Source organism: Nothoprocta perdicaria, unplaced genomic scaffold (assembly GCF_003342845.1).
Source record: "Nothoprocta perdicaria isolate Ctin4 unplaced genomic scaffold, notPer1 scaffold_144, whole genome shotgun sequence".
Taxonomy (NCBI): domain Eukaryota; kingdom Metazoa; phylum Chordata; class Aves; order Tinamiformes; family Tinamidae; genus Nothoprocta; species Nothoprocta perdicaria.
The window spans coordinates 381129-403893 of NW_020454583.1; the positions used below are offsets into that span (position 1 = coordinate 381129).

At 38.2% G+C, this 22765-nt stretch overlaps 1 protein-coding gene across 1 annotated transcript in view; it reads left to right on the plus strand.

The window, feature by feature from the left end:
• MRPS9 (mitochondrial ribosomal protein S9) overlaps window positions 1-20822 on the plus strand; it is a 32191-nt gene extending 11369 nt beyond the window's left edge. Inside the window, exons 3-11 of the mRNA XM_026034480.1 lie at window positions 2708-2770; window positions 2860-2890; window positions 4620-4699; window positions 10882-10964; window positions 13752-13830; window positions 16132-16300; window positions 18272-18380; window positions 19308-19477; window positions 20644-20822. Coding sequence (XP_025890265.1) covers window positions 2708-2770; window positions 2860-2890; window positions 4620-4699; window positions 10882-10964; window positions 13752-13830; window positions 16132-16300; window positions 18272-18380; window positions 19308-19477; window positions 20644-20735 — 876 coding nt within the window. The 3' untranslated portion in view covers window positions 20736-20822. The remainder of the gene's footprint in view (window positions 1-2707; window positions 2771-2859; window positions 2891-4619; window positions 4700-10881; window positions 10965-13751; window positions 13831-16131; window positions 16301-18271; window positions 18381-19307; window positions 19478-20643) is intronic.
• Window positions 20823-22765: the final 1943 nt, after the last annotated feature.

Genomic DNA, 22765 nt, shown 5'->3' on the forward strand with positions numbered 1-22765 from the left:
CAAAATCAGCAGCCATAAATGTTTCAGAAGGCCTGACTAAGTTAGATTCTGGGAATATSAGAAATGGATATTTGAATTGAATTGTTGATCAGAAAAGGAGAAAAGTTAAGGACCCTTTGCAGACTTCTTTTTTTTTCTTTTTTTTTTTTTTAATCTCTCTATCCCAGGATTGTTCCCAACAGACTGTAAAGAGAAATGTCCCTCCTTGATCATGGCCTCATAGAGAGAAGGCAGGAAGGATCTTGTTCYGTTTTGGAACAAAAAAGATGGCGAACCCATGGCATAGGATTATTACTTGGCTAGTAGTTGTGCAGAGAGTTGAAACCAGTTTTAAGCTTGCTTAATACAGGTTTTATGTATGTTTTAGCCTGGGAGGCACTTGATGAGCAGTCTAAAATAAACTTTAATTCAATTTTCAAGTGACAGTCATTCTCTTTGTTATGAATGGTAAATGATTGCATTTGATATTTATTAAGATTTCAGTGTCAGAGTAACTGTTCAGAGATTCTGGAAGTGCTTCCATAAAGACTACCTCTTAATTACATTCACAGTCAGTCTTAGCATCTTATAATAAATTCTTCTAATATATTATTATATAAGGTGTTTGTTTAGCGTCCTTTGGCTCTCAGCAGATCTCTCTATTGTCATCATAATTAATCCCCGTTTGTTCATAAATAGGTATTCACCTACTGTGTGTATGCATAAAACGCCCATTGACTAACAAATGGGAATATAGTAGTCACTAAGAGAAACAAAATTACCATTTCATAAAATCAAGTTAAGCCTTTTGTTTGCTTCAGAATTCTCTGAATTTCTGTTCAGAATGCCAGGAGGGGATTAATGAAAGTAATAGGTTAAGTCTTCTTACACTCTGTGCATATTAAATCAGTTGAAGCACTGACAAAACGATCCACATTCATGGAAAAAACTCTTCGTTGTGTAATAACCCTAAGGTAACCTAACCAATAAATAGGCAGCATTCCGAAGATCCTAACTCTCCTTTTCCTGTGATTCCCCTTCTCTTTGCTGTCTAGTGGAAGTAAAATGAAGACCACTGCGGTGGGGTTTACTAGGGTAGTAACATCATGTGGGGTTTAGCCTTGTAAGCTGTTTCGCCTTACGTTTTGCCAAAGGGCTTTGGAATATTTATATATCTGCCTGCCTTGCKTGAGGCAAATAATAGGAACTTTAAACATCCCATTTGAATAGCAGTAGATAACTAGTTGAGTAAAACCAAACAGTAGAGCGTGTACTTTATGTTGTAAAAATAATGGTATATAGAATAGAACCTAGAGTACAAAATCATAGAATGCCGAAGGTTGGAAGGGACCTCAGAGGTCATCGAGTCCAACCCCCCTGCTCACGCAGGGTCACCTAGAGCACGTGGCACAGGGCTGCATCCAAGCAGGTTTTAAAGATCTCCAAAGAAGGAGACTCCACAACCTCTCTGGGCAGCCTGTTCCAGTGCTTTGTCACCCTCACAGTGAAGAAATGCTTCCTTAAGTTCCTGTGGAACTTCCGATGCTTCAGTTTGAAGCCATTTCCTCTAGTCCTATCCCTGCCCACCACTGAAAAGAGGCCGCCCCCTCCTCCTCACTGCCTCCCTTGAGGTATTTATACACACTGATCAGGTCCCCCCTCAGCCTCCTCTTCTCCAGGCTGAACAGACCCAGCTCCCTCAGCCTTTGCTCATAGGGCAGATGTTCCAGGCCCCTGATCATCCTGGTAGCCCTGCGCTGGACTCTCTCCAGCAGCTCCACATCCCTCTTGTACTGGGGAGCCCAGAACTGGACACAGTACTCCAGATGTGGCCTCACCAGGGCTGAGTAGAGGGGGATGATCACTTCCCTCGACCTGCTGGAGACGCTTTTCTTAATGCACCCCAGGATCCCGTTGGCCTTCTTGGCCACCAGGGCACACTGCTGCCTCATGGTCAACTTGTCGTCCACCATGACACCCAGGTCCCTCTCTGCGGGGCTGCTCTCCAGCAGGTCCACCCCTAATCTGTACTGGTGTCCAGGGTTATTCCTCCCCAAGTGCAGGACCCTGCACTTGCCCCTGTTGAACCTCATGAGGTTTCTCGCTGCCCAGTCCTCCAGTGTGTCCAGGTCCCTCTGGATGGCAGCACAGCCCTCAGGGCTATCAGCTACTCCTCCCAGTTTGGTATTGTCGGCAAACTTGCTGAGGGAGCACTCCAGCCCTTCATCCAGGTCGTTAATGAATAAGTTGAACAGGACCGGACCGAGAACTGACCCCTGGGGGAAAACATATCATGAGTGAAAAGTGTCAGGTGTTTTTCTAGGTTGTGTTTTGGCAAACCTTTTGGTTCCAAAGGAAGAGAACTGAGTATGTTTAAAAGAGGAAAAGTTACAGTCGGGCTTCATTCTTTTCTTGACTGTTGGGACTTTGAGTTGAGTAGTTCTGGTAAGGTGCAGTAATAATGTATGGTAAAAATTTAGCTTTGAAGGGGAAAATTCACTCATTTTGATACACTAGATCACAGACTGCAGAATGAAACCTTTTTATTTTTCATGTGAGGAAGAAAATGAACTGCTTTTGTTTTCACCACAGCAGATCTGTAGCATTTTTTTGTTACCAATTCATTTGTCTATGAGTTGTGTTACTTTTGTAGACTAAGTATCTAAGATATATTTTGCTGTTGCTTTCTCAGGGAAAATGCATTGATGATCTTTGTGTTTGTTTGCAGAAAGCTATTGCCTACCTCTTTCCTTCTGGCTTATTTGATGAACGAGCCAGGCCCATGATGAAGGTAGGAGTTTCTGTTGCATTCCTGAGTACTTTAGCACAGTATTTTAAACAGAATTTTTCTTTTAATGAGGCCTGTTTATTTATTTGCAGCATCCCACTGAAATTTTTCCAGAGAAGAGAAGTAAGTATTGATTTCTATTTCTAAGCTTATAATAGGACTTTTACGTGTGTAGAAGTGAACGGTATGGCCTCTAATCTTGATATTTGAGGATTTGGGATAAAAAGGTGCTGATGGGTTATGAAATACTGGAGGTCTTTTCAGACATCTTGTGAACTGACTATAGATAAATATTTCTGATCATTTAAATAAAGACAGGTAGGAAGGTGTGCAATATCCATTGAAATCACTGGAACACCTTCTGTTGAATTCTGTAGCTTCTTGATAGAGCTATCACATCCATAACATTTTCATTAATATTTTTAATTCTCCCCAAATCCTGATAACTTAATTGCTCAGAAGGTGGCAGATTTGCAGCATTGAAATTCCGATTGAAAGAGTCTGGGTGATGTGGGTGGGAACAAAGCTCAATATTTCCTTGTCGTGCCTCAGATTTGACCTGAAAGTCTCAACTATGCCATTCTACCATTTACACGGTCTTTGGTGTTGCTCCTGAGATACCCTGTGGAGACCCAGTTGTTACCTTGCTATGCCAGTTTGTTGGACAGTTGCTCAAAGAGAATTTCGCTAAAATCACCAATTAATTTTATGTAGAATATTAAAAATATACATCGAAACCTCTTGAGTTCAAAATATACTGTTTTAGAACATCATCATTCAGTTGGTGTGGTGCATTCATTTTTAACTTCACAGTATTGTGAGACAAAGTAGAAGGCAAAAGGGGAAGAGAGAATTAATCATAAATATGCATTTTAGGGCAGTTTATGGCAGATCTACTACTGCCATACAGATCTACAGATCTGCTACAATTGTACAGACTTTCAACACCATAGTTCTTTGAGATGTTAGCTGTGTCCTCAGGAGTGTATTTGCTGATTGGTACAGGAGTATTTATATCTAAAAATAACACTTTAAATACATTTTACATTTTGACAGTTTTTCTTCTTTTCTGTTTTTAGAAAGAACCTTGGCATTTTGTAAGACAGTTAAATATATCATGCCATAAAATTATTTAATAATAATTTAGTTGCCTTCTCAAATTGCTTTTTAATGAATAAAATAGATGGGATATGCTGAGTTGCATGGAATTTTGTGGGATTTTTTTTTGATTCTGAATTTATTATTTAAGTTGTAACATGTCCAAGTTTTAACACCCCAGAAATATTAACGTGTCCTAAAATATCCCAAATTCTAACTACAATTGCTTTACATTCAAACCTCAATTGCACTGATACTTAGTTTAGCTTAGACATATTATTTTAGTATGGAACTTGTTCTGGGTTTAGAACACTGTTTTATAGAACTGTTAGTCTTTCACCTTCATGATCATTTTGCAGATTTCAAATGTCTCTTAATTTGCTCTCTTTTTTTTTTTTTTTTTTTTTTTTTTTTTTTACGGCATTTTTTATGAGCTGGTTACTTGTATTCACAATTATAGTCTTGAGTCTGTAAGATGTGCATGAGGAATTCCCTCATATTACAAAATGTTTCAAAATACTGTATTGAATAATTGCTTTTGATTGCAGAGTGAGGTTGTTGGTTGTTTTTTTTTAACAAGCTAATCTGAGTTACTAGATTTCCAGGCAATTTGAATACCCAAGAAGGGTCTTTTTTCTCTGATGTTTAAAAAAGCAATCAGTGTTATAGAAGAGGTTTATAACTGCAATTAAATGCAAGGATTTTTTTTTAGTGAGCCTATATTGGTTTCTTGTCTCTTCTTGCCTCTCATTAGAAATCCAGTGGGGAGAAGATGGCCGACCCTTTCACTTTCTCTTTTATACTGGCAAGCCATCATATTATTCGTTAATGCACGTAAGTATGTTGTCATCTGCAGTGATAATGTTAGTTCTCCGTCAGACGTGTGTTACTCCATAGATGGGCTTCTGGATCTCCTAAATTTACTCAGCTCTTTTTGCAATAGGTCGAAATCAAATGTGATGGATCTGTATTGTGACACAACATCCATTCTTAGAAGTATTTTTGTATCAAATTTAAGAGGATAAAGTATGTTATAGTTACTGCTTTAATTTAGAGGTCATTTTACAGTTGGGGCTGTGAACTGGTTGTGAATAGTCTGAATGCTTCACTACGTGTTGGATATGGGTCAGTAACTCAAGGTTTCTACTGGATAGTGAATATGTAACAAAAACATCTTGTTCTAGGAAAATTTGTTGATAAATAGCAAATATCTTTCCTCCTAAAGGGTGAAGCTATAGAATAAGTTATTTGTACTGACATTCAGTACAAAGAAAATTTGCATTTGTTCAATAATTTTTTTGTTTATTTGTTTTAAGACTTTTATTCTGGCAAAYTTAAGGCTTATGCTGATTGGAATGGTTCCGGGAGCAAACCTCCCGATTTGATCTGTGCTGATTATGATGTGATGATGATAAAACCTATATCTAGTAAAATGTCACTAGATCCTGCTTCTTGAAGTACATTCTAAGCAGACGTTTCATATCCTTGACCATCAACAGCCCAAGCATGATCTGCTTCTTTAGAAGAGGTTATAGGGACACACTCAGGGTTTTAACATGTACTTAGAGAAGACAAAAGCCTTAGTTTTGAATGCAGATTTTTTTTTTTTAATCAGACAGTCCTGTCACATTTTGTTTCCTCAGTAGATAGTCTCGAAAACTTGCTTCTGTGCTTAACATGTGCTGCAAAAATAAACGCGGTGTTACCAAATCCTGTGCCCGCCTTTCCCGTGCCCAGTTTTTCTCACAAGATTTATGTGATATTTATTTGTGTGGTGTGTGCCCAAAGGACAGAATCCCCACTTGTCAGGTACATTTATTTCTTTTAGAGAATAAAAACACACCCTTCCGCTCCCCACCCCCCTCGGGTTTTCTGTTGTTGTTGTTGACCTTGGGCAAACGCGCTCCTTGCCCTGGCAGAAATGAAATGAATGATGAATGTGGAGCGTGTCTTTGCTGAGTAATGGAGCTGCAGCGGAGCCTTTCCGGGGAGGTTTTCCCTGCGCAGCCCGAGGCAGCGCGAGGACCCCTGCTGTTCATTTAAATAGGTATGTCAAATCCGCCTCGAAACGCCGCCGGTTTGATCTGTGGTAATATTTGTGAAGGTTCCATCTGGGCTCGAGCCCCCCGCGGTGCTGAGAAATAATGTACAACGCTTCATGGTGCCGGCGCAAATTTCCTCGGAAAAGGGCCGCGCTGCCGCGCTCTGGCTGTCGGGGAGGATGATGGAGCGGAGGCGCTGGGCCTGTCAACTTGTTACACGGATGGGTTGCACGCAGCGAGGCTGCGGAAAATCTGTGCCTTTTAACTTTCCTACTTAATCACGGTTGTAGCATTGCCTTCAGACTGTATGCTACATTAATTCTCTTCCTGCCTTCTGCCTTTCATCCCAAGTTTCACGGGGAAAAAAGTAAAGCGGGCAGGTCTTGCGGAGGAGCCTTATCAAGCAGCTGTCATCTGACAAGCCATTTGCATTTGTTTTGGCTGGAACGGAGCAAGCCAAGGGCAAGATGTTTTGTTGCATTCCATCATAATGAAGAAATTACCAATTTTACAGGGAGCACAGGTTTATTTTTAGCTCTTCCAAGCCTTTAGAAAGAGTATGCAAGATTGCACTGGAATTAAGAGTAGGGTGCAGCTTGTTGCCACGCTGTAAGAAATCCCCCTTCCAACAAAATTGGTTTGACAAATACAAATTTCGTTCGTATAGGGTGTTTAAGTACTTGAGAATTCTTAGAATGTTTCTAAATATCTTCATTAAGTAGAATTATAGCAACCTGAGTTTGTTAAGTGGTGTTCAACAGTCATTTTAGTTAGTCAACCAAATGAAAGGTGAGATCTGCATAAAATTCCCCATTTTATTTTAATCTCTTATTAGATAAGAGGTAGTGTGTACTGAAGATTTTTTGTAATTTATTTTAAAATCTCACAGCTAGGGAAAAATAAATGTTCTATGTTAATACAGTCTACTGTAAGTAATCAGTCCCATTTTAGAGATTTCAGGTTTTTACAAGAAGTACATAGGCTAAACATAATTTAGGTTAAACTTGTATGTCATTAATTACTACAGACTTAGGTGGAACTTGAATTTTATTGATCACAAGTGAAATAATTGCTTGCAGTATCGTTAGTTTAGGTAATGTTAATAATCACTATTGCCCATTAAAATAGTGACTATTTTCCATATTTGTTATTTTCCATATTTGTTATAACGTATTTTCCATATGTGTTATAACAGGCAGTGTTTATGTTGATGTATGGTATGAATACTAAATGAACTTTTATAAAAAGATACCTTTTATACTCACGTTATTGTCTTTGCCTGTTGAATAAAGTTAGTMGTAGGGAAAAGGACAATTTCTTTCTTAATACGCAAGTGCTGCACAAAAGACCGTTTCAGAAATGTTTAATGATAGGAGATTGGATCATCTAACCTCAGAGTTTTTCAGAGAGAAATGTAATCCTATTTTTGTGCTGTGCCAAGCAAGACARAAGTAGCCTCTGCAAATGATTCTGTGCAGCAAATAGAATTTTATGTTGTGCTTTGTGTACCTTTTTAGAAATATCGGGGGTTGTAGATAGTATATACAACAGAGCATTTTAACTCTTAGACAAAAACAAAGAGGCATATGCTCAAGTCAAACATGCTAGAATAAAAGAAAAAAGGCAAAATATATAAATTACACAGGCTCTGCAGCATTTTTAAACTGTAATATTAAATTATATATTCCACACTTGCCTTTTTTCCCCCCTTTTTACATGCATAAGGAAATGAGAATATTATTTTTCATTTTAAAAGGGTGCATCCTTGTACGAATCTGAGATTTGATCCCTCTATTAGAAATGGAAGCGTTTCAGTACATAGCCAAACTAGTGAAATCAGCTATTTTGATTGTATAATAGCTGAGTTTACAAGACACACAGATGTGTACATTCATGAGTTTGACTATTGAATCTCCAAGTGATTAGTAAAATCTTCACCTGCCAGCTTTGAAAAAGCTTCTTCAGAAGCTTGCTTTAGTCTTCGGGGAGTGAAGATTTGTCAGATAAATTACTGGGCATTGCATATGATTCCTGATTTTGCAAAGACTCATCCACATACTTTACTTCACACGTGATTGGTTCCATTAGCCTGACAACTTCATCTCTATACAAAAAATACAAGCTTTATTTATTTATTTATTTTAAAAAATACCTAGGACCAAGATTTTATCTCATAAGAGGAATGTAAATCCACTTTTACAGCCAGGAATATGCAGGAAATTCTATTTAGCAAGAGCAGTTTTCCTACAATTAGAAGTACTTTAAAATAGAAAATAGTAYTTCTCAATGTTATTTGACTTCACCTCCCATGTAAAGGGCTTGGATTATCATTTTGCTTTTTTGTATGAATGAATATTGCTACAGGAATTTAACCAAAATTATTTGAAGAGATGATCTTTATTTCCAGAAGTGCATGATTTCAGAACTTCATATGCTATGGAGTTTCGGTATTCCAGAGGAATACCTAAGGAGTAGCTTAAGGAAACCCTTACTCTTCCAGCTGTTACAAAGCTTTTCTTGTAGCTCTAACAATGAATTTCTGAGTCTAAAACCTGGCAGGCAGCAGCTCATGCCTCTCTTCACTTAGCYGTGTGTATCAGTAGCTCCTGAAGGTGATGAGTGAGTCCTGTTACCTGGAGGTATTTTAGCTGTTTAGAAGCAATTCTGACCACAGGCAGGAGGCACTAAGGTAACAATAGCAATTCCTGCCTTTTCTTCTTCACTGGTAAGACTTGATGGAGTTGCCCTTTTGTTCAGCTCGCGTTTAATGTATTCTTTGCTGACCGCTCCAATATATAAATGTGTTTGCCAGAGTGTAGTGAAGATGCTGGCTGGGATTCGTGACTCGTTTTGCCAGGTAGGACAGTGGCACTCTGCCCTGTGGAGCTGAGAGAACAGCAGCCTCTGAAGTGTAAACCCTTAGTGCAGGTTTTTCTGGGACCCACTAACCCAGCTGCCCTCCTGACCGCCTGGCTAGAATCACAGAATCCTTAAGGTTGGCAGGGACCTCTAGAGATCATCTAATCCATCTAATCCTAATCTACAAGTGCATAAAAACTGCGCACCTCGTGTCCTCTAACCCAAACCACGTTGGGTGGGTTCGGGGAGGGAGGAGAGTGTTTCTCACATACATAAAAAGTAAATTTTGCAGCCTAACAGGCAGGTGTGAAATGAGCTGGTAGGATTGTTTGTGATTCGATGTGCGTCCTACCAAAGTGATGCTGCCATGTCTTGTAAGCTTGCGAAGTGAGAAATCTACTGATATATTTGTGAGGTTTGGGCATATTTGGAAATATCGCTTGTTACACTCTTTTATATGTTATTTCCTATCTTTTTTAAAAGAAATAGACTGTAAAACGAATGAGTGCTCTTACAGATACTCAGTTCCTACTTGACACAGCTTATTAAAAATAAAGCCTTTCTGGAAGGCTTACTGCTGTAATACATGAGTTTTTGCACTGTCTTTGGGGAAGGTGATCAGTTTTATATTTTAGAGTTTTATACTGTGAAATTATTCCAAAAATATTTTTGTTCACTCTGCAGTTAAAAGTGTCACCAGTGACCTCCATGACCTCCATCAAAGATATATGTTTTTTAGTGAATTGTCCCCATCTATTTAAGTGCTTTTGAGTGTAGCTCAGATAACAATCTGTTCTTAGTTCATGAACTTTAAGTACAAATATTTTTAGTATATGTGCRGGTGTGTTTTTATATTAGTGGATAAATGAATTTGAACAGTAGGTGTTTATACCTGTGAGAAAGGTTGTGGGTTTTTTGAACAACTACTGAGTTGCAGAATCTTCATTGTATCTTACTACAAATCACATTATTGCTTATGCTAAGAACTAGCATTTCAGTCATGAATTCATGACAAGAAGCTGCTGTCTTGCATTTCCCTCACTGATGATCTTCTTTGTAAGCAGTACAAAGGAAAAAAATGGATCCTCAGTAATTCTGTTACTGTATTTTCTCTCTGGGTTTAGAAGCTTTTACTGAAACTCATTATATTAATAAAATAACTGAAAATGATTATAAGCTTTTTCACCTGTTAACATTTTTTAATACATGCACTTTGCTCTAGTAGCACATTATTGTTTAGGTAATATTTAGAATTATTTTTCCAGATACTTTTTTTGACTTCTGATTCCAATTACTGATGTAATTAGAAGTATTTGACTTCGTATTTTAGTTAGAAAAAATTCTGAACATTATTTAGATTAAGAAAAGCAGAGGATATTAAAAGATTCTCTCCTGTAATATTCAGTGCAGCTTTTAAAATATTTTTGCTTTTGTAAACTTGTAAATCACTGCCACAATTAGCTTTGTTTGAAAATGCAAAGCTAAGAAAGATAAGAACTTAAGAAAACTCCATTATGCTTTAGGGGGAAAAAAAAAGGCAAAAGTATTAGTGCTGAAATCCAGAGTCAATATTATCAGTAACATTTGAAAGAGCAGAAACTCTGATTATGGTAAGTGCAAAACCTTAAATCTGTCTCTAGAGACCTGCGTGGATGAGAGGGAATCTAGCAGATGCAAACCATTCTTACAACTGAACAGTCTAGAAAAATATAGAAAAATCTAAATATTTTTTCTTCATTCTTTGTCAGTATTTGTATAAAGTCAAGATAAAACTACTGTACAGTATGTTGTGGAAGTACTTTACAAACGTTGCTTTTTCTTCATGTTTGAGAACTGTTTTTATTTAGGACATATATGAAGATGGGAAAGATTGATAAAGAAAAATATCAGAATTCAAAAATGAGCTGAATATAAAAATAGTAAACATACTAAATTCTTATTTGTTTAGTTTTAATCCACTGTATATTTTTTGATTGTGGAACTTTTTACCTGTGTTTTGAGCTTTTCTGAATTTTAGGAGTTAGGAGAGCTAAAGCAAATAAATGAATGTTCTTAAAAATATAACTATTGAGTGGAGAAATGCATTTAATCTTTTTTCCCCCTATATATTTTTAGGAAACATATGGAATGTTGCTAAATGTTCAAGAAAACCAAGACCAAATGTCAGTTGAAGACTTTCCCCCAGAGAAAGAAAAAAGGTAAGTTTCCAGTTGGAGTGARTATTGGTATTAACTTTCTTAAAATGCTTCAATATGTTTTTCTGGCACTTACGGTCTTAAATCCCAGTTTTCCTGACCTGTTGCATTTGGAGAAAATGTATAATTCAATCCAAAGTARACAGAACTGTATTTCTTCAGTCTTTTCCCTCATACCACCTGCGTGCTTATTTCACAAACACATTTTTGAAGTTTTCACTGGTCCTTTGCTAATGTTTTAAGCTAACTTCATGTCAAAAGTATAACTGTAATGCTTCTGGAGTGCTCACTTCTCACTGTATAAATAGGAAAACAACTATTTCTYTTATTTTTGAATCTCTTCTACTACTCTTTCACTATCCTCTCCTTTATAAGAATTTTAAAGTACAATTTGAAAATAAATAATACCCAAGATTTGGTGCCTTCCGCCTCTGTATGGAATTTTCTAATTAATTCTTTATTAAAAAAAATTGAAATGAACTGAGTTCTTTGTGAGAAAAAGAGGCCTTTGTAAACATCAAGTAAGTAGCTCACTTCTGGAAAAACTCTAAGGTGAAAAGCTCAGATAGTGTCTTTTGTGAGTTAACAGTTCTTGAATATTTTTATATGCAAATATTTCATTCATAGTGTCAAGATGCATGTTTTTACATAAAATATTTTGAACAGCTAAATCATCAAAACTGCAGTCATTCCAGACAATGTTGTTTGAATTTGTTTAAATATCATGGATGGTAGTTACTGAATTTAATTCCTTTAAATTTATCTTTCTTTTTTCCCTCCTCAACCTCTCTGATAAGCATAGTAGAAGCTGTTCAGCTAGTTAGCTCCTGAACAGGAAAAGATGCATGTGAGATAGAAGAAGGAGCTGTGAGGAAGTGCTGTGTTCGTGGTTTCTGAATCTGTGCAGTCAGGATTTTCTTTGAAATAAGTATGTGCTTTAAGAACTAAACATTTTTCTTTTCTTCTTAAGAGAATAAAGAAGAATACAACCTTTTTTTTTTATTTTTTGAAAAACTATTGATACAGTAGAATATTAAAAATTCCCGGCTTTATCCATTTCTTTAAATTTAGCATCATCACTGTCAGTTTTTTTGCTAAGTAGCTATTTTGCACAGTCATTCTTTCAATATGGAAATTGTTTTTATAGTTCTTTGTATTTCAGAGGTAGCTCTATGTGCTATTCTAGTTGCACRTAGTTGCAATCTTGGCTTCTCCTAGTTTCAGCATTTTTTTTTAATTTATATTGGTAAGAGAATTAATTTGCTGCTTTATTTCCATTTATTAAAAATAACAGAAGTTCATGTTTTTTATGGTTTGAGAAAAGAATCCCATGATATACAGCATGTTTCATCATCGACTCATGTTAGTTTCTGAGGAGACAAGGAAAGTGCTAAGTTCAGYTTCTTAGTGCATCTTTCAGAAAAATAATGTGATGTGACTGCACAGAGCTAAGCCAGTGGATTTACTGATGGGGAGACCGATCAGAAAGGAGGCTGGATTTGAAAGCTTTTCCCCTTTTTACATTTGTAAAACTTCAAAGAAGTCAAGGGATTACTTGAGACCTATTTTTCACATTGGACGTGGAAATTTTCCYCAGGGATGCATCTGGATAGTTTAAATCCCAGCGTAGACAAGGTTTTCTGATTGGGTATGTGATTTTTATTTTTGGGGTGGGAGGAGATGGGGCCCATTCTGTAATATTGGTCTCACAGTGAAAGTCTTAAGTATGTGCTTGTGTTTGTGTATACCTAGTTACAGTGGAGTCCATGACATTTTTCAAATATGAAAAGTTCTAAGCTTAAATCTTTCAGGATCAGGTCCTTTTTTGATTTCCATTAAAAATGGCAGTATTTCTAAATAAATATTTCTCAGATCCTGCCTCAAAAAAGTATTAAAATATGTACTTGAATTACTACATATTCACTTTGGGGAGGGATGATATTCTGAATTGGATCTTTCTTAATGCARCTGAAAAATACTCATTAAAATTATACTAGGATTATAGCAGGATTTAGGAAACTAATGTCACCTCTTTGTTTTTAACCTACCTAGTAAAATTGGCATATATTCATGACTTTCTGTTTTGTTTTTATGTGTGTATTTCTAAAAGACTTATTTCAGACATTGATTTTACTCTGTATTAACGTCTCCATATGAGGCTGTTTTCTTACAGATTTCTGCTGTTGCCGTCAGAAGTGCAGTTTCTGTGTTGCTCTCCAGAGCAGGAGGGCTGATACCCGCTGCTGCTGGTTGTCTGATCTAGCATGGAGCAGATCCAGATGACAGCAGATAAAAGACAGTATTTTCATTACTGCATTTGTGCTTTGACTGTGCCAGACGTGTTGCAAGAATGAGCAGAAGAGTAAATACCAAAGGCAAAAAATACTGTTGCATTAAGATTTTTTTACAAGGTTCTGCCTCAATTTTGTTCTTTGCAGCTGGCATACACCTAGCAGCAGGTTTTTAAAATTAAGTTTTGAGCAGTGAGGAAACTAGCTTGCTATTTGAAGGTTACTCATGCTCACCAGTCTTGGATTTTAATAATATAAATAACCTGCCAATGCGATTCATAATGTAATGAATTAATCCAGCAGTTGAAGTTAGCCTTCCTTTCMAAAGATCGGTGTTTTAAAATCAGCACAGGCCTCGTTGTGTTTACTATAGGAACGTGATTTGTATTTATTTGTAAAGGAAAAGGTACTTCTGAACCAAGCCTGTATGTGTGGTCCTTTGTGATGTAACTCTTAATTGCACAGTTAATTAAAGGAAGACTGTATGTGATATTTTCAGCAAGAACCTGCCTGGCAGCAGATGGCTGACTAAGATGGAATTGGAAGAAATGTTGTTAGAAAACCTGTCAGATCATGATGTAAGTAATTAATCTTTCTAATCTTAAGGGGGCTTGTATCTTAAAAATACAGATTGTGGGTGCGTCTTTAGATATCAAACAGGTATTACTTAGAGGCAGGTGCTTTTCTAAAGAATTTTTTTCTTCCTCGGTTGGTTTCATGTTGTCTTTGAAAGTACCCTAAGCCTCTCTCTTTTATGTAGAACAATATGGGTTATGTTATATGTGTTGGAGGTTTTACATTACTTTAAAAGCTACCTTAGCTTTTCTCCTGACGTACTAATGCCTGTAGTAAAAGGGCTTGTTCCTTGACGTCTGCTATGTCTGGAATGAGTGATAGTGGCAAGCTGGTCATTCATTGAGAATGTGCATCATGCTCACACAGCTTCTAGAAAGATGGGATACTCAAAAATACTCGAAATACTCGAAAGAAGGAACCTTATGGATTTATGTATTGGTAAGACTGCACAGATGTCATATAACCTTATGAGGGCAATGACAGTGATAGAAAAAATAAAGATATTCCTTTAAATATCTTAAAGATTTAGGAAATCCTTCCTTAAGGATGTAGTACTGGCTACAGAATCAAATACCAGATATAAGATACAAAGCTAGATAGATCGATCCATGGCCGAACCCGGGTGAGCTCTTCATATGGTCTCTCTCTCTCTCTCTCTTTTTTTAATTTGGAATCCAGCATTAGTTTTTAGTAACAGCAGACTTGGGTGTATGACCAATTTTAATTCCAAATTTTTGAAGCTTGAACTTGAATTATGATAGTACCAGAGACCATGACGTTGGGAATATCGGGTATTTTCCCATGTAGAAACTACGCTCTTCAATATTGTGTCCTACGGACAGCACTAGGATGTGTTGAGGAGACAGCGTGGCAGCAGCCTGGATGGCCCTCATTCACATGCCATCCCAGACGGTGACATGTGGAGGCTTCCTTCGCTGCAGACAGGGTGAAAAGGGCTTGAGCAGAGTGTTGTCCGTAAGCACAAGGGCTCCTTGCTGCTCGCTTCTTTTATTTTTATTTTTGTAACATTTACAACTCTGTAAAATAAAAGCCCTTTCATGCAAAGCTGTGAAGCCTCGTGCTGCAGGAATGCATGTTTTAAGGCTTAGATATATTTGAAATATCTAGGCATGAGCTGTCCATCTTGGTGGATTTTTGTACTACCTGATTTTTTTATATATTGCATTGCAACAAAATTTTCTGTGGTGCCTTATTAAAATGAGAGTTAATGATTTTCTTTGTAAATAAAAGTTGTTGGAGGTTTKCATTATCAAGAGGCTTCATAATTTTAAAATTTCTATGTGTTTGCGGATTTAATTTTTAAAGGCTTTCGCTCACGTCTTTATCAGATCATTAGAAGTAGCTTTCTGAGTGGTGTCAGAATCACAAGAGCAATTGCTCTGTTAGGAGAAAAGAACTAATTTTTTGCAGAATATTCTGGAAATGACAAAGAGAAATATCCTTGAGACTGTTTTTAGTGGCAGTAAGTAAACCAAAAGTTAGGATATGTATAGAGAAAATGCATTTTAGATGCTAACATACCTTTACATCCTGCAACCAGCTCCTGCCAGCAACACTTCCTAACAGGACAGCCCAGTTTGAAGCACCAATGGGTTAACTCACCCAGTGGTGTTTGCGCTTTAATCACATGTTGAAGAASTTGGGGGGGTGCAGGGGGAAGGAGAACCACACAGTAGCGAGGGATAATTTATTTCAAGAGGTTGCCCTTTAAGTCAAGTATCTCTTGAATTTTTAAATAGCTTGATTGTTCGGTTTTAAAGGAAATCATAAACATTAAAGTAACTCAGCTTGAACAGCCATAGATAGATAGATAGGTATTTCCTGTATATATTATAAAATATAATCATCTGAGAGGTTGAGTTTACTGCAATAAAATTAATTCCATGTCAATGAACATATGCTGACTTACTGAAAATGAAGAGAAAATCTTCTCCTTTTGTCATTTTAATAAAAGAAGAATAAAAGATTGAAGACGTCCTGAATGTTTTCCTTCTGAAAAATGAGATGACCTTCTTTCTAATATAATAAGCCTGCATTACAAAGGAGTTGGTTACACTTCGAATTAAAGATTCATTGTTGCCTGAAGAAAGGATTAGGTGTCTTTAGTCACACAAAACGATGCGTCTGCACGCTGTTCTGGAGTCAGCATGGAGGTGCAAAAGTGTCATCTTGTCAGAAACCATCAATAAAAGCAAAGTAGGAGAGATCAAGTGTACAAAAATAGAAAGTTTTAGCAGATGCAATTACACTTGCATCCCTTAATGAACTCTTGTTGTCTACAGTATTCAAGATTTATTCAACTGCTGCAAAAAATGGTGGCGTTGCCATATGGTGCCGACGAGGAGAAGTATATGAAGAAGTTTTCCAAAGAAATTGTGTCGCAGTTGCAGAAAGTGGTCATTGAGCCTTTGCAGTACGACGAGCGAGGAGTGGCCTTCAGCACTGCTGAAGGTAAGAGCCTGAGGGTGGTTGGAAACCATGCCTAATTTTTCCCTCTCCAGGTTTTTTGTGATGCCAGTGAAGGACACTGCTGATGGTCTCACTCTTCATTTACTTGCTTATGTGTATATGTGTGTATATATATATATAGTATGTACCATGTAGTTATATATTTTGCTACATTATTCTAAGTTGTCATAGGCCAGGTAACAAGCCTGGAATTTTTGGCACAAAGCCTGTGCACTGATAGATTTTGTTTGTCTTCCTGTGCTGTTGAGAGGCCCCTGTTGTGTACAGCACTGTACAGTGCTGAAAACTTTCTTTGCCCGCAGGCRTTGACTTTTGAACTCACAGGGCAGGGAATGGGGGAACACAGAAATACAAGCGAAGAGCTCACAGATGAAACAAAATGTTATGGCTTGATGTGGAAGTGGCATGCTGAGACCATGGAGTAATGCCTGCCCTGACCTTCATAGGCAGCCTCGAAAATGAGGATTGTGAAGGGCACGTGAATCAAAAACAGCAAGGCAGAAACGTATTTGCAGTCAGCCCAGGAAGAAGCCAAAGAGGACTTACTTGTTGCCTTTTCCAACATTAGATGAAGCAGATTTAGAGACAGGAGTGGGTCATTTGGTGTTGAGGCAGAGCTGATGATAGAGAGAAGCCTTGAAGGTCTCTCCATTTATAGGCGCAGATAATTTTGTGTTTTTAATTAGGGAACTTCTATTGAAGTAATGATTCACAGATTCACAGAATATTTACGGTTGGAAGGGACCTCTACAGATCATCTAGTCCAACCTTCCTGCTCAAGCAGGCACACCTACAGCATGTGGCACAGGGCGGCATCCAGACGGGTTTGGAGACCTCCAGAGAAGGAGACTCCACAACCTCCCTGGGCAGCCTGTTCCACTGCTCTGTCACCCTCACAGTAAAGAAGTTGCTCCTCACTTATGAGTGACTAGAAAAGTCAAGGTAGCAATAAAATAGATAGGAAAGTGTGGAGATTTTCTGGACAGAGTGTATGCAAGTCTGTGCTCCTACACACACACACACACCTCTTTATCTGTGTGCTGCATTTTTAAGAGGCATCTGAGTCGAAGACGAAACGTTTTCCTAAGCAGTAGCCAGGGAATGATGACAGTTAAGAAGGAAGGTAGCAGAGAATTTGAGGGGCAAAACAGAGAACCATATATAACATATAAGAGAGCCACACTGAGATTAAACCCACAATAGTTTTACATGGTGTATTCAGAATATTTGTTGCAGAAGTTGGTAAACACAAACCCCCTGTTATTTAAGATATTACTAAGTTCAAGAACAGTCTTGTTTGTGTCCCATCACTTCCTAAATTAAATAAATGGTCTAATCTGTTTCAAAATCCATTTATCAAAATGATTATTTCCTTTGTGTTACAGAAGATCAATCTTTAGGCTTTAGGGAAGAGAGTCTGATGTGCTTTTCACAGAGAACTGAGCTATAACTGGAAATTTATGAGGAAACTGTGCTAAATGATGCATAAGCATTGCTTATACCACTGTAATTAAAGCATTAACCTTCTTCCATGTGCGTATTTTTAAAGCTATTGTAATGTTTAGATGATTTTATAAAGTATTTTAATATTTGTCTTAGAAGTTGTATTTATGACAAACATACTCAACACACTGTTTATTCTCTTATATTGTGACCTTATATTTGTGACCAAGTCAGAAAATTCCCTGATCTGCTAAAGCTGTGGCAGGTGTCCTCGCAACCTCTCCCCATTTTTTTCCACTAATAGAAAAAGGTTGAATTCATAAGGATTCCAAAGCTCCTAAAACAGGAAAGAGCTCACTCTCAGTTTCTGTAACATTCAAGAAAAAAAACCCTCCTGTATGAAAAAGTAAAATTACTGTATGAAAAAGTAAAATTTGCTTAACTCTTTGAGCCTTTGAAATCCTGCAAGTTATTAAAGTCTCATTACAGACTGTTTTTACTTCCTTTAAGGTCAAAGAAAAACCGCAAGAGCTACTGTGGTAGTTTATGACAATGGAAGTGGGAAAATCACAGTGAATGGAGTGGATGCTTTACGTTACTTTCCAGTGCTGCAGGACAGGTGAGGACGTTATGAAATGCTGCATTCTTACTGTACAGGAAATATTTCACCAAAAGTTAGTCTGTACAACTCTATTTTGGTGCCATATTCTACGGATTTGCAGTTATGTCTCTTCTTCCTCCAGCCCCCATAAGTATTTGTTTTATGAAAACTAACTTTTTTTTTTTTCCTACTAGTATTCCTCCTAGACTTAGTAGTTTAAGACCTGGCAACCGAGCTTTGCTCTCAGTGCTTCTCTTATCTCGCTTTCTGAAGGGGTGCAGAAATCAAGAACATAGCCTAAAGGGGGTAGTTCAAGTTTTGGTCCTCTTAGAAAAGGTTTGCAGTTTACTTTAAATAAACAAAATGAGCAAACAAACAAAACCTTAAAATATATCTCCTGAGAGCCTTCCACATGAGACAGGCTCCTGTGTGGTTACTGTCATACAGCAGGGTAGTGGAAACACAAGATGTGAGGCACTTCATAAAAAGCTGCAGATTTTGAAGGAAATGCAGCGCTTATATTCTTCTATAGATAAGGCTTCTCATAAGGGAGAGAAAGTTTCCTCTATCAGCCATACATGATATATATATATATATATATATACACACATGTATGTATGTATATACATATATAGTGGTAACTAAGTTCAAGCCTAAGTTCAAGCTCAGCCTTATTATCCAGAGATGCCAAATTTTGGCGTTTGTGAATAATGAGTGATACGAACCTACCTGCAAAACTGAACTTAAAATACTTCGGGCACTCTGTGCATGGTCTTAGCAATAAATTTCTCATTGATTTTGTTGTTTTCAATGGAAGTTAGGCACCTAATTGCCTTTTTGAAGCTCTGTAAAAGTTAACTGTGATTTTCTGCATGTACGGTGATAGGGAATGTTCCTTCTTTGTAATTGATGTGACTGTATACACTTTTTTTTTTCTTTTTTAAGAGAACAGTTGATGTTCCCTTTCCAGTTTCTTGATAGAATTGAAAAGCATGATATGATCTGCACAGTGTCTGGTGGGGGAAGATCCTCACAGGCTGGAGCGATACGTTTGGCCTCTGCTAAAGCCTTGAAGAGCTTTGTGACTGAAAAGGAGGTGGAATTAATGAGGCAAGGTAGGAGTGGAAACTTTTGTTTGGGAAATAACTGAATTCATAGGATGAGGATGAGGGACCAGATGCTGCAAATTTGAGTAAATAATCCTAGCAAAATCTTCTGTGTATATATGAGTTGGATCTAAATTTATGTATAAAAAGTTTTCATTTCTTTCCTCACATCCTTTGTATACATTTCAGCTGACAAGTCTGAAGTCTATAAGACAGTTTGTATTGTGTCTGCATAGACTCACAAAGCACGAATATATATTCACTGACAAAGAATTCTGGACCAGATATTCTGTGAGCTGTAATCTAGTTATACTGTATTTTGTTTCAGTTGGGTAGCCTCCCATTGCTCATGCTTTCAAAGCCTTATTTTCTAATTTAATCACTGGTGACTTAGTTTTGAAGGGGATAGTAGGGAGCAAAGAGGTTGCACGAAACAAGCCAGAATGAAGAATTTTTTCCTCTGTTGTCTAATTCAGAGTTCACAAATGAGCTACTCAGATGCTGAAAAGAACTCCAATATTTAGTACTTCTCGATGTGCWGCAGCTGCACAATTATGAACTGTGAACTTTTAGTTATACTTCTAGTGCTAGTAGGGAGAGTAAATATATATATATATTTACACATATATATATTTTTATATATATTTATATATATATTTTTATACATATAKATTTTTATATATATACACACATATACGCGCACGCACGCTCCCATATGTATACTTATGCCACTGTGTTTGCATCAGGTTTCTCTGATTATAGTTTTTCAGTATTTGACAACTATACTTTGTTAGGAATGCTCCTGTAAATGGACATTTTAAAGAATTCAGTATGTATAATGAGATCAGCAGAACACTGAGCAGGTTTTGGACATTGCTAAATATGATTTTGAAACACTTGTTTGTTGTAAAGGTTTAAAATATATTTAAAGCAATAATCTGGATTATTCTTAGGCTTTATAAAGTAAATTATGGGTAAGTTCAGTTATTAAAGGAAAGTTAAAATGTTCCAATCTTTTTAGAATGTTTTACACTGAAGCTTTGTCTTTCTAGATGTTGTAATTCATATACAAAATTACTGACTGTCTTGAAYCCCCCTATTGGCATGCATGGGTAGCATACATGTAATATAATCTGTTAACASTAAATAAATGCAGTTTTTTCTGTGTTCTGTAGCTGGACTACTAACAGTGGACCCGCGTTTGAGGGAACGAAAAAAGCCTGGTCAGGAGGGAGCCAGACGGAAGTTCACCTGGAAAAAACGCTAAGTCTGAGTAGATGGAAGAAGTGCAGAATACCACAAGAATTTCAGAACATACCTAATTATGATTTAAATCTGTTATAAAAATATATTTAATAATAAATATTTTTTTCCATTATGACTTACGTGTTTTCTGTGTTTAAAAAGGAGCAAACAATTTTTTATAGAAAAAAAAGATCTTTGAAAATTGTGACATGATTTGTCAGAACTGCAGGTCTGCAATAGCAGCTTGAATGCTAGGTTTATGTCTTAGCTCCACTGAAGTCAATCACAATTTATTGTTGATGCACTATAGCTCTCCAAAAACTCGTCTGTTTGCTTAGTGACTTGACTATCTAAAGCCCAGGCAGCTCCAGGTATTTAGACCACAATGTTGSAGTGCCTGAGTGCCCCACGGGAGGTTGAGGCAAAATGGCAATTTCCTGCCTAAGCTATGGTGGGGTTGAGAAACTAATGAGAATGTACTGAAGTTTGGGGGCYATTAAGAGAACAGTCATGGGAGCTAACCCTTTTTCTGTGGGATCTGTTGTCCTCAGGATCCCTCCCTAGATTAGGCAGAGTGTGATTCAGAGCAAACACCTTATTTTTGGTGCTCTGAATCACCCTCTGGAGGACTCAGTTTCTCTGTTCTTCCCCCGTAAATGTGGAGGGTCTAGGCTGAAGTCGGTCTCTTCAAGTAGTCTCCTTCACTTCTTAAATCACAAGGGACCTGATCAAGCAATATGTGATGGACATGGCTAATGTACAGGACTGACATTGGACTGACAAATACAGTTATGACTTTTTTAAAATCAGAAGCAGGAGGTGATGACAGTGCTGCCCACTGCCTGTCTATAATGGTAGCCTTCCTTACAGCATTTATCCACATTCTTCCTTACAGCATTTATCCAAAAAGGTGAAAATTTTTGTTTTATTTTTATCTTCCTTCCAGAAACAGAGGTGAATGTAAAGAGCTTCCAGGAAAAATACACTGTTGGCACTTGGGGAGACATCCTTCCCTCTTTCTGTAGAAATTGGGCTGCCACAGGAAGGAGCGTAAGGGTCACTGAAGCCTTGCTACTCCCTGCAAAGTCTAGCTGGAAGCCCATAGTGATCCATGTTTTCCAGGAGTCAGGACTGGCTCCAGTGCTGTCCAACCTGCCCTCAGTGACCTGGGTGAAGGGACACGGTACTGTCTCAGCTCCGAAGCTGGGAGCAGGGGCTGAGGCACCAGAGGGCTGTGCTGCCGTCCGRAGGGACCTGGACAGGCTGGGGAGGTGGGCAGAGAGGAGCTGCCTGAAGTCCAACTGGGGGAGAGCAGAGTCCTGCGCCTGGCGGGGAATAACTGCAGTAGCCCCATGTGTCAGGACAGGCTGGGGGCTGATGTGCTGGGAAGCAGCTTTGCAGCCAAGGACCTGMGAGTCCTTGTGAAGAACAGGTTGTCGGGAGCCCCCCGTGTGCCCTTGTGGCCCAGGAGGCCAGTGGTGTCTGACACAGCCATAGGCAGGGTGTCAGGGTGTTGTGAGCAGGCCAAGGCGGGTGGAGCTGCCCTCTGCTCAGCCCCGCTGAGGCCTCGTTTGCAGTGGTGTGGTCAGTCTGGGGCCTCCCACTGCAAGAGCTGCAGAGTTACCAGAGAGACTCCAGCCAAGGGCCACCAGGATTGTCAAGGGCCTGGAGCACCTCCTAGATGACACAAGGCTGCAAGAGCCGGGGCTGTTTAGCCCGGAGAAGAGAGGACTCACAGACGGTTTTGAGGCCCAGGGCCAGACTTTTTCAGTGATGTCCAGTGTCAGGATGAGAGGCAAGGGGCACAAACTCAACACRGGAAAATTCATCTGCACCTAAGGAAGAACCTTTTCATTGTGAGAGTGACTGGGCACTGGGGCAGGTTGCCTGGAGATGCTCTAGGCAGGGTCCTATGCAACATGCTCCAGGTGTCCCTATTTGAGCAGGCAGTTGGATGAGATGATCTCCCAAATGTCCCTTTCAACCTCAGCTGTTGTGTAATTCTAGGAAATGCAGCTCCTTAGTTGTAAAAGGGCACCTGCCCAGCTATGA